This window comes from Parus major, chromosome 3, assembly GCF_001522545.3.
Source record: "Parus major isolate Abel chromosome 3, Parus_major1.1, whole genome shotgun sequence".
NCBI classification, from domain to species: Eukaryota; Metazoa; Chordata; class Aves; order Passeriformes; family Paridae; genus Parus; species Parus major.
The window spans coordinates 58299984-58312671 of NC_031770.1; the positions used below are offsets into that span (position 1 = coordinate 58299984).

The 12688-nt window shown below is 39.5% G+C and overlaps 1 protein-coding gene across 1 annotated transcript; it reads left to right on the forward strand.

The window, feature by feature from the left end:
• The first annotated feature begins 730 nt into the window (after window positions 1-730).
• TAAR1 (trace amine associated receptor 1) lies at window positions 731-8726 on the forward strand. Its single transcript, XM_015620376.3, has 3 exons — window positions 731-1061; window positions 4875-5002; window positions 7172-8726. Exon 3 carries the CDS (start codon window positions 7275-7277, stop codon window positions 8274-8276), a length of 1002 nt encoding a protein of 333 aa, XP_015475862.1. The 5' UTR covers window positions 731-1061; window positions 4875-5002; window positions 7172-7274; the 3' UTR covers window positions 8277-8726.
• Window positions 8727-12688: the final 3962 nt, after the last annotated feature.

The window sequence follows — 12688 nt, forward strand, 5'->3', positions numbered from 1 at the left end:
TCTAGACTTTCATTTCACCATGAGCTGTCCTTTTGAGTTCAGCCTTATGTCCTTTCTTCTACTTTGCCTGTGCCATACTTTCCTAAGTCCTAAGCTTATCCCAATGCCAAAACCCAGGGGAGATGTTGTAGCCTGAGCCTCACAGGTCCCACTGCAGGCTCAGAGAAACCTCTGGGGAGCAGGAGCTAAAAGGCCTGGCTCTCCACCTATGCAGCCCACCAAGTGGCACACACAAACTGACTCAAAGTGGGTCAGTTTTCTCTGACCCACTTTTTTCAGCTTTTCTCTGGGGTTACGTTTTCCTGGAAGGATGATCCTTCTTGAGTTCCACAGCAATACTCAAACTATTGTTTGAAGATGAGAGATGCTGTCAATGAGCTGCAGGTATAGTTCTCTGGCATGGTAAAAGTATATTAATAAGAAAGCAACAGCTCTTAAATCCCTGCTCCAAAGCATATTACCTGAGCATCATAAATAAACAGCTAGCAAAATTTTTCATTAGAAGGAAGCAATAGCTTTTAATCAGTCTTCTTGTCAGATACTGTCAAAGTATTGTGCTTAGAGTTTTTGGAAAATATCCAGCCTGAGATAGGCAAATCAAATTTTTAAAGATAACTGAAAGTGTTAAGGTTGGTCAACATTAAACAAAACTGAAAGGAGGAAGTGAAATATTGGGCAATATTCAAAACAGTTTGGTGCTTTTAGCTTTGTCTGTTCCTTGACCATAACAAATATTTCCTTCACTTTGCATACTTCTTTTCATGAAAGAAGCCTGGCTTTATCTTACTTCAAGTTGATTCATCTTTGCATATGCTAGTGGCTTGTGTCAGAATAGATTTATTACATATTTATCTTTTCTGGATATTTAAGATTTACGTCACCCAGTTGATGAGATTTTCCCAGCAGGCTGTGGACCAGTCAGACCAAGCATGCAGCCACTTAGTTGGGAGAATTGGTGTGGAATGAGTCAGTGCTACGCTGTATCTGCAGCCTGCGCCGCCCGGTGATGAGGAAGTGACTCCTGTGCCGTATCATCCCCGAGACATGCAGTCCGGAATATGGTGAGCTGCTAATATGCTAGTCTGGGATATAATTTTCTTACAAAGATGAATCTCCTACGGTTAGCACTGAAGATAATAGCTGTTGTTCTGCACTGTTCTTTCTGTAGTAAACAGCAATAGCATCAACAGCAGTGAGTATGATTTAAAGTATGATTTAAAAAGCCATTCATTCCCAATGGCTGAAAGAGAAACACAGTTAGGGGGCAAAGCTCTTTTCACAGACAGCTGTGAACTCAGAGTAAAGTTCTTTCCTTTCTCTGAAGTTACCAGAGGGCCATAAGGATGCAGAATGGGATCTTTTCACTCTTCAGCGCCTCCCTCCTCTGTGTTTGGTGTTTGCCTTATTTTTGGAGGTGTTGTTCAGAGGCCAGGAAATATCAACAAAGCAGTTAGAGTCAGTAAGCACAGTTTGCTCCTGTTGGATTGATGGGTGCTGAGAAGCACTGGCAAGGCACAAGGGACCTGCCCCACTGTGCCTTTGCTCTGTGCTGTGGCTGCAAGGATTCACTTGCCCTGCTGGAACGAGAGGCAAGGGGCTGCTTCTGCCCTCGGGAGCCCTGAGAGAAGCTTTTGCTGCAGAGTGAAGGCAATGGACTCTGTCATGGCATTGCTTATTGAGCCTACCAAATATTGTAGAATCCTTCACCCCTTGCTGAGATAGTTTCTTGGCTTTGGGTGGATGTGTTTTGCTTTGCTATTAAAACATTATTTTCTTGGAATCTCTTACCCCTCTGTATATTTCAGAGATTTGCATGTTCATTGGAGTTTGGATTTATAGTCCTTGTCCTAAGGATTATACTTGCAGAAAGAGCACAAACATTTCATTACTCTGTATAAACAGCTGGCTTTACTTGGCAATGAAAAGAGATGTCTTTCACTCAAAACTAAGAATAGAAACCATGGGAAAAGGTCTACAGCTCAGTCATCTCATCTATTCTCCAAATTCCTCTGGTACAAATCTGGGCTAATTTCAGACAGTCTTCAGTGGAATTGTATCAGGTTTGCAGAAGTAGCATTCAGATTGGTAGTTGCCAGACCTTCTTGTTTAACCCCTATAAACAAATAATTATTTTGTACTAATAGCTTGTTGGGAACTTGGACATTTCCCCCTAGATTTCAAACATATGAATGGAAACTTAGGAAGACTTTTTTTTTTTTAATATTGTGCTCTTTTTCTTTTTTTTTTTTCTCCTGAGAACTGCATAAAAGATGAGTGGAGTTACACACTTTCAAAATTCGTCTTCAGCCATAGGGTCACCTTACAGCCTCCAGCATTTATAAATCCATGGTTCCCCTAACAGAGAAATGTTTTTTAAAGTGAACTGTTGGAAAAAGAGAAACTTTCTGCTGATTGACCAAACAGCACCCACAGAAAAGTAAGCTAAATGTACCACAGTAGAAACCAGTGCTTTCCTGATTTTTTTCTCACAGTAAAAGTTCTCATTCTCAAGTGTTTTTCTGTTCTTTCCCATTTCCAGTGTCCCTTCCACAGTTTTGTGTAAGAAGGACATGATAACTTTTTAACACATTTTCCAAATAGGTTTGATGTCTGAAAAAAGTGCTATTTCCATTCCCTCCTGTGCTGTTTTCCATTTAAATTACTTTATGTATTAAAGACAAACAAACAAGGAGAGTAGATGACCCACAGTATCCTAGACATTGTGATGTCTCTCTTTCTTGGTTTTACAAAACTCTGAAAACGACTTACTGCAGAAATCTTTTTTTTTTTTTTTTTAGAAAAACAAGCCATGGCAACAATTTTGTATAAACATTTGACGTATAACTGCTTTAATATACTACAGATTCAAAAGACTGCTAAACATTGACAGTTTACGAGTGCTTTGAGTTCTCAGAAAAACATGTTTCTCTTTGATATTTTAAGTAGAGAGTCTGAGAATATTCTCATGATCCACATCATCATGAAGGCACAAGAAAATGCCTGTTTGAAGCATCTGCACCAACAGAGTGAAAGCTTGCTACCACAGTGTTCTTTCTCACTCTAAATTAGTTGACAATTTGGCCTGCTTAATTATTTAATTATCTTCATCTATCAAAACCTCCTGCTTTACTTTCAGCCAACAGCGTTAAATACCATCATTCCCATGCTTACATCTCCCCCTAGACCCGTGGCTCACTCTGTTCTGGTGTGTGTGGGTCTTGCAGCACAATTTTATTGCAAGCCAGGAGATGGAGGGAAGCGTTCCCTGACCAGATGCACAGCCTGGGCACAAGAGGAGGTAAAGCAAAACCCACACGCCGAGGCTGGCTGCTGCCTGTCCCTCTGCAGCAGGGCAGACCTGCTCAGGGCAGGGGAAGGCTTCCCAGCCCCAGGGGTTCCCCCAGAGGTTTGCATGTTGCTGCCAGGGAGGTGCCTCTGGAACAAACACTTGAAGCAGAGCTGACATTCCAGAAAATGCCCTTGAGTTTTGGCCCTGTGTTACTCAAGGGAGAGAGGATGGAGCGTGGTGGGAGAGCACTGTGTGCATGCCTGGGTGGCCTTGGACTGAGTGCCCAAAATGAGCTGCCTGCCAGACTTCTTTGTAACAATGAGTTGTACAGAGTAATGCAACATGGGTTTGTTCCCCTAAATTTTACCTTCCTATAAAATGTATATGTGTCAAGACAGTAACTACCAAGGTCTAAACCTTCACTCCTCACAGAGAAGTGCCTGGCTCCGAGGAAGCACGCAGCATCTCAGAAGGGTGAATGCCTCTTTCACAGACCAGTATTTGGGACCTAATATGCCTTCTTCACTTTTCCCCAGCTCTGAAGAATCAGACCTGACTCCTCTCCTCAACACATTCCCTTGACTTTCCCTTTCATTCCTTGAATGAAATCATTCTGCTTTCTTCTTGACACTCTCCAGTGGTTTCTCTCTCAACTTGATCATTGTTTCTGCACTTTTTTTAGTTGTCAAACTGTCTTACTATAGCAAAAAAAAATTGTGCAAAACCCCAGTCTGTCTGTGAGAGCAGCCGCCAAAAAAAAATTAAAGAACTGAGTTGTATGCACCCATTGTGATTTTTGTGCACATAACATAGTAAATTGGCTAACCCAGGTCATCCTTTTCAAGAAGTATTATCTTAACCCAATTTGTCACATATGCCTTTGAGGCACCCATCTTAGCTGGGCTTTAGCTGATGGTCATCACAATAATGCTCTTTTACATTCAGCAGTATCACCATTTTAAAAGGCTGCATGGTCCTTTGTGGAGCAAAAAATTGATGCTCCTCATCCATGACTCTGGTACAGCCAATAATAGGTGTTTATTTAAAACACTTTTTCAACAGTTGTATCTTGCAAATAGCTGTTAACTGGTGATCTTCTAGATTAAATCTGTTTGCTCAGTAATCATAACTAGGCTGGTAAATACACAATGTGTCACTCTGTCTACATGATACCTTTTCAAGGAAATCTTACATGCTGCTGTAACCAAGCTATACTTATGTATTTTGCTGTATTTTAAAAGCTTACAGGAGGTAGACTACATAGTGTCTTTTGTTCTTTGCTTAGATAATACTGGGCCGCTCACAATATGACCGCAACTTTTAATCAAACAAGTGAATGTACTTCAAATCAATTCAATTCACCTATAAATAAGGCCCATTAAACAAGCATGAGCCATGATTTTGTTCTCTACAAGTGTGACAAAATAAACAGTCCAAGCTACTATTCACATCAACAGCTGCTATTGAGTCAAGCAGCCCAGAGTCTGTCCAGCACACCAGCATTCCCCAGTAATACACAGGGGTTTCTGGAGGCTCCTCCAGCTGTGGATTAAAAACATGTTCTCTCAAAATTTGTGTTGCCCAGAGCTGTAATGGTGCTGAAGAGGATCAGCAGACTTTTGAGATGGTCTTTAAAAGGAAGAAGTGTCATTCAACCAGCAGAAAACAAATGAGTGCCAAGAGCAGGCTTCTACCCAGCATGAATTGACAAAGGTAAGAGAAGAGGTTTTTAAGAGTATGCTTCTTCATATTTTCATTTTATTACATTTTAACCTTTGTAACTATACATGGAAGGAAATCATTCTGCTTTCTTCTTGAAAACTTCTTCAGAGTTCAGCTCACTTGAACAGTTTTCCACATTTGCTTTGATTTATTTAATTTCAATGTAATGCAAAACCACGCACTTGATCTCAGTTTTCTTCATCCTTTGGTTTGGGTTTCTACTTATTTTTATTAAAAAATAAAAAATAAAAAAATTCCCTGTTTTTTCTTTTTTAAGAAAACCTGTTTTCAGGGCAGATCATATTTCTTTAGGCTAAACAGTTTATCTATCAGAAAACAGCAGAGAAGTTATTAATCTTTAAAATATTAAGGAAAACTAAAGATAGCATGTTAATCATTTTTGATTGGCTTCATAGGCTGTTTTACCACAATTGTTTATTTATATTTTTATACAGAACAAATGAAGTTCAAAATCTATGTGACATATTTACAATCTTAACAGGCTTAAAACCTTTTTAATGATGCCTAGTAGAAACAGTTAAATTGATGTTTAATTCTTTCTACTGTGAAAATTGAAAATTGAAAATTTGGGTTAATAAATATTCATCTTGCTGTGCTTTCTCTGCCTTGGGTGTAAATGTGCTGAAAGAAGGAATGACAGGCAGGAAAATAAATATGAAGAGGCTGACAAAAATGGAAGGAAAAGGTATACGAAGTGATAATTGAAATGAGGTGAAAAATACTAGAGATGGTGTTAAATATTAGTAGGCAGAAAAAAGGGGAAGTGAAAAGCACCCCAAATAGTACATAAATAGACTTCATATGTCCCCCACTCCTGACAGTGCCTTTGGGTGAACCTTTGGTTTGAAGTGCTGGCACTTGGGTGCCACTGCCTGGCCCTACTTGCAAAATCCCCCTGTATATCACAGGCTGTTTGCTAGTTGTAGCTGTCAAGGTTTTCCTAGCTGTAGATTTTTGCCTATGTTCATTCAGCTTCCAGTGTGCTAGTAGTAACATTTGGTTTAGCATGGGAAAGAATTTTTTTTTTATTGTGTTCTATCCAGAATAACCAGAGGCAACTAAATCCCAAAGCAGGTGGTTTAAATCAGTACTGGCTGAATTGCCATGTCAGTATTTTTCTGAGAACCATTTTATACCATAATGATAGTGCTACTGAACAACATATGCTAATGAGCTCTGTTTTCCACAATAACACTATCTTTCTGTTGTTTAAAAGAAGAACAGATTTTTCAAAAATAAATATTGCTTGCCAAGTGCTTAAGTACTTTCCTTAAAAGTTTTCATAAAAAGAGTGACTTGCAAAAGGTACATGCTACTGCTTACACATGAGGACAAGGATATTTTTGTCCTTAGATGCAAACTAAACCTGTGTTCCGAAAATGTTTCTCTCCATGTTTGTGCCTTAGCTAAAAAACAGATTAATATAATCAGTTCTCACAGTAATGCTAAACTACTAGCACTGAAAAAAAATAGAGCTCAACAGAAAAAAAACATTTTCTTGTACAGCAGATAATGGTTCAGATTAGTCATATTATTCCATTTTATTTTGTCAGTAAAAGGGCAGAAACTTTTTTTTTTTTTATTCTCTTAGTTCTCTCCCTTGCATCTCTATTTACAGGTAGAGCCTGCAAGGATTTTCCAGTAAAACTTGATCTGTCCAGTCATCACTAACAGGACAGGGCTGGAGGGGAGGTCACACATGGGTTCCTCAGCTGTAGCCTTCGCTTTAGACTTGTAGGTTTTAGACTTACGTGTTCAAAAAGAAATTGAGGGAGCTTCAGAATTTAAAATTACTGATTTTTAAGAGCAAAGTGGAGATGCAGGACTTTGGCCAATATTGATGAAGAAGACTAGGACTGAAAACAGAAACAAAAAATATTGAAAAGGGCTTCTCATCTGCCCACTGGAAAAGGCACTGCCCAGTGCAGGCCTCTCAGGGTCACTGCTGTCCTGGTGCGAGTGCACCCCATTATGGAGTTTATTTCATCAAAGGAGGTTCTCATTTCCAGGGAAGTCAGATGATAAAAGTGTCATTCTGAATGTGATTACAAAATACTTTCATCCTTCTTAGATGTGAATTTCCTACGCATCCAGCCAAATTAAGGTGTTTACAATGCCCTTTTATTTTCCTCTCTGCAGCTCTTCCCATCTAGAAAATGGAAAATCAGTCGTAAATGTACCTCAGAATTAGAAAACCCGTACCTGTGCTGCATACCTACGTGGATTTGAGACCCCAGCAAGGATGCAACTGGGCTGTGAATCCGTAAATGGCTCTTGCATAAGGAGCAGCTGGTCAAACAGTATCCGTATTTCCATGTACATCTTCATGGCTTGCATTATTCTGGCCACAGTGGTCGGAAATTTGACAGTTATCATCTCAATATCACATTTCAAGCAGCTCCACACGCCTACAAATTTCCTGATCCTTTCAATGGCTACTGTAGACTTCCTGCTGGGATTCTTCATCATGCCCTGCAGTATGGTGCGCTCTGTTGAGCACTGCTGGTATTTTGGGGAGTTCTTCTGCAAGATCCACACAAGCACGGACATTATGCTGAGCACAGCTTCTATCTTCCATCTTTCCTTCATATCCATCGACCGCTACTATGCCGTGTGTGACCCTTTAAGATACAAATCAAAGATAAATACTTTTGTCATTGTGGTCATGGTGTGTATAAGCTGGATGGTCCCTGCTGCTTTTGCTTTTGGGATGATCTTTCTAGACCTAAACTTGAGAGGGGCAGAAAAGATTTATGATCATGTCCACTGTGCAGGAGGATGCTTTCTCATTTTTAGCGAAACTTCAGGTATTGTGGCCTCTGTAGTGTCTTTTTACATCCCTGGATTTGTTATGCTGTACATCTATAGGAAAATATACTCTGTAGCCAAGAAGCAGGCAAGATCCATCGATGCAATTAGCAGAAAAAAAATGCAATTTGAAATGAAGCAGCACATTTCATTCTGCAGAGAAAGGAAAGCTGCTAAGACTTTAGGCATAATAATGGGAGTGTTTCTCATCTGCTGGACTCCATTCTTCTTCTTTACAGCTACCAATCCATTTATGAATTACGTGATACCTCCTGTTCTCATTGATGCTTTGGTTTGGTTTGGCTATTTAAATTCTACATTTAACCCAATTGTTTATGCATTTTTTTACATGTGGTTTCGCAGGGCATTGAAAATTATTCTGTTTGGAAAAGTTTTTCAACAGGACTCTTCCAGGACTCATTTGTTTTCAGACTAATGTGCTTTAAATGGTTGTATTCATGGCTTTGAACTTTTGCCTGGAGGCTGAACTCCCAGATGTAAGAGCTGTGAAGGAAGGAAACACCTATTTGTTTGCCTATTTACCAAATGTAGTTCAAACTGTTAAGCAACCATTGCTCTTTATGTATTCTTTCATTCCAGATTGGGTTTTGCATGTTGTGTTTTGATTGTATCTATTTATTTGCAATGCACAGAAGAGCAAGACTTCCATTTAAAAAACTTACAGCAGTTTATATCCCTGATCTTCATAATTAAAAAAATATTCTGACACAACAGATTAATTTCTTGAATAAGGTGTGTTTGTATTACAATATTGGTGTTCCTTTGTGTTCTCCTCTAGAAAGAGCAGAAAAATCTTTTCCTTTGGATTTCTTGGCATCTTTGGCTAATAACCCAAAGCTCTCTAAGTTTTGTCCTTGCCTTTTCATATGTGTGCAGACCTCAAAACAGGCCAATGACCAGCCATACCAGCGCACTCCATGGAGGGAAGGGGAGGCAGAGAAAAGCTGTGCTGCTCTTTCTGTTTCAATTTCAACTAGTACATGTCACTTATGAGTTTGTCACTTAAAAGCTTTGCTACTTAATGAGATCAAAAGCATGTTTAACAAGAACAAAGACAAGAAAAAATATGAAGTATGAAGTGAAAAACAATTACAAAAAAGCTGCATTGCACCTTACAATGCCAGAAAATTATGTCTATCTAATGGGTGTTCAGATGTAAAACATTTGCTACTTTCCATCTTAGAGAACTTTTTTCTTAGCTTTGACATATTGTTATTTTGCCTCCTGGAAATGCTGTAAGAGCTTTCAAGGAAAGCACATGGATAATTCTGAAGAAATCTTGTGGTTGAACTCAGCTGGATTATGAAGGAACAGTACTGGGCATGGGCAGGAAATGATCAGTATCTGAGGAGAGACCATGGAGAGAAATTGATGACTGTACTAAAGTAAGAGTGATACTCAGCAGTCTGTCCTCCCTTCATGTTCCTTGTAAAAGTGCATCATAGCTGTATCTTGTCGTTGTTTCCTGTGCTTTGTAGAGCACTGAAACACTCTGTGCTGAAAACTTAAAATTTGAATGATGATACATTTCAGCAGGGCAAAGTATCAGGATCTGAAATTGTGTATTTTACTGTTCCATTGCCATCTTGTAAAATTTGCCCTCCTAAAAATCACATAAAAAGGAACAATGAAACATACACCACACTGGCACTTCTAATGTGGATCCTTGCTAATATCAATATGACTACTTTAACACTTACAAAAATAAAGCAAGGTAAAATTTTTCAAAATCTCTTTTTGATAAATATTGGGTAATTATTTTCTTCCTTCATCTCCAGTGAGTCTGGCCCTGCTGTAGTAAAAATTCTCACCCCCAGTGTTGCTTTCTGAAATAAAAATGTGGGATCACTTGGACAGTTTGATTTCAATTGAAGTGACAATTTCAGAAGTGCTGCCAAGTGATAGCCTCCTTTTCTCTGATCATATTTTAGATTGAATGAGAGATAGATCTTCTGTGACAAATAGTACCTATCTAAGGCATTTTGAAGTATATTTAGTAAGATCAGCACATATTAATGTAGTCCCTTCAGGAAGTAAATGAAGTTTTTTCTTTTCCTTTATTCTTTAAAGTCTTATCTCCCTGAAAAACTGGAAATACTACTGTGTTTCCAGACAATTCCAGCTCTACCAGAGTTCACAGCTGGTAATTTTCTTTTCATAAATTGTGGCATCTCTCAGGCATTGTTTCCTGGTTGCAGGAGGAGTTTGTGAATGAGTAGGATCCCAACTTGCTTGCAGGACAGACTGTAGTTCAAATAGAGCATGTCCCTGCAGACAGTGCCTGGACCCTACTGCAAAGCTAATTCCTATAAACCCATGGAAACCAGAGACATGATCCTGAAGTAAGAAAAAGTACAGAAAAAGACAGTCTATTAGGTAGAACAAAAGCCATACATGCAAATAAAGTAAATCAAGGAATTAATCACCACTTCCCATCTGCAAAGCTGATCTTCAGACATTTCAAGGATAGCAGGGCTCCACCAAGCGTAATGGTTACTTAAGGAAAAAACACTGCAACTCCCAACACCCCAGTTCCTCCTTCTTCCCCCTAGGTTTTTATTGCTGAGCACATCATATGGTGTAGAGCATCTCTCTGGTCAGCTGGGGTCAGATGTCCCCTCCCAAACTGCTGTGCACCCCCAGGCTACTCAAAGAGAAGGCCTTTAAAATACTGTGCAAGCACTGCTCAGTCTTAACTTAAATGGGGATTGTGTGTATGTTATCAACATTGTTTTCATCACAAGTCCAAAACACCACACCACACAAACTACTATAAAGAAAAACCAAAACCCAGCCAAAACCAGTGGAGAGGGCATCCAAACATTGTGGCTACATAAGACCACCATAATCTTACATAGTGTAAGTGGAAATAGTAAAAGAAATTTTCAGTGCACAGATGAAAAACTCTCTGGGCAAGCCAGTCTAGCCAAGGAGTCAGCAATATTTATTCTCTGCAGAAGAAGGAGTTTCCACATACAGATTGCTGGTGACCTTCACCTACACCTAGAAGGTTGTCTTCCTTGTTCTTAATAAACTAAAATATAAACCAGCTTTGTGCATGGCCCAACTCAGAAAGTTTCAGAAATAACTTTTTCCTCTGGTGTGCTGTTACCTAAAGGTGGCACCTTCCCAAAAAGCCTCCTTGCCTTCTGTTTACAGAGGGCCTTCTCTAGCACAGTGACAGTAGTGAGGTCCCAGGTTACTTCCTCTCAGCTCTAATCACAGACAGCATAAAGCTATTTCCCAGCCAGTGAGGGTGATGTGCAAATGAGATGTGTTAATGAGGCCACAGGGACTCTCTTTGAACCCAAGACATGGATAAATTAGGAAAGCATAAGAAAAGTCCCTCATGCTCTTGTCCAATCAGATTATGAGTTAGGGCTAGTGCAGCAGAACATACTTTACTGCAATCTCAAAGTGTCATAATGGAAATTAAGTGCAAAGGGTATTTGTCAAATTCCTTATCAACACATTTAATTAGTAACCTAGTTAAACACTTCCCCAGATGGCTACCTTTAGTAGAACAAATTATTCTCCTGTGGGTGATTTCAGATGTTTTAACTTACCTGATTACTTGTGCAAAGTAATATCTCCAGCATGATGAAAAGCTCTGTTTCACCAGTAGACTTGTGTCTGTCCCTTTTGTCACCAGTGAGGACCGTTTGCAATGTCACCTTCTTCCCACACTTTGTACAAAACTGACAGCAACCTTCGGAGTCCTGACCTGCTGCCTGTATCCTGCCTTAGTGCCTCACATTTTGGTGGTGCCACCTGTGTCCAAATCTCATGGTCTCTCAGATACCAGAGGCAGGAGGATTGGAAAAGAGAAGGAGCACCAGCTGCCCAAGTAGGACCCCTCCGGAAACCTCACAAAGGAAAGAGTCGTTCCAAAATGGAGTATTTTAAACTCCTAGATAAAAAAGTCCATTATTGCTGTGTTCAAACAGGAAAACTGAGATATCAAAATGGGTAAATATTACAAGGCATATGAGTTTTCTTAAATCATTAACTCATCTCGTTAACTCATCAAGGCAATGCACACTGTGCACTCTCTGACCTCTACAATGCGTTAATACACATTCGACAAGGCAGAAAATACTGGATCAAGTCACTGTTCTACTAAATTCCTCTCCTTCAGCAGATTTTCTGATCATCTTCATTGTCTTGGTTGCTACTTTCACACACTGCACTTAAAGACTTAATTCTGAAAAAGACTATATCTACCTGTAAGCACTTTTTGACTAATTTGTTTTCACTAGACACAGACTAAATTTTATTAATTTCTTCGGTGACATGACTAGTCTGGAAGACAAAGGAAGAACAGTTGCTATTATCCACCTAGTCTTCTGGAGGGCTTTCAACACTGACAAGAGTAAGAGTTTCACAAGAAGGTAATGAAGTATGGGCTGGATGAGAAGACAGTGAGGTGGACTGGAAACTGGCCAGGCCCAGAGGGTGCTGATCATTGGCATGAAATTTAGTTGAAGACCAGTAAGAAGTGATGTACCCTAAGGGTTAACACTAGGGCCAATCCTGTTCAACATCCTCATTAATGAGATGGATGATGGGGCAGAATGCAGCCTTTCAGCCTCAAAAATTCTGTGATTCTGTGAAATTCAATTCCTATAATAGTTACTGAGTCTTGCACAATGTTACATGGTCTTGCATAACCGCATACATTTGATTTCCTACTTTGTAGGCTTTTTAATAGGATCTTTTCACCTCCATGCTGACACTTTAAATCCAGCTAGCTGCATGGGTAATTGAAATTTTTTCTATGAAACGATTACACAACAGCCTTTGTAAAACAAATTTACTTCTTAAGAG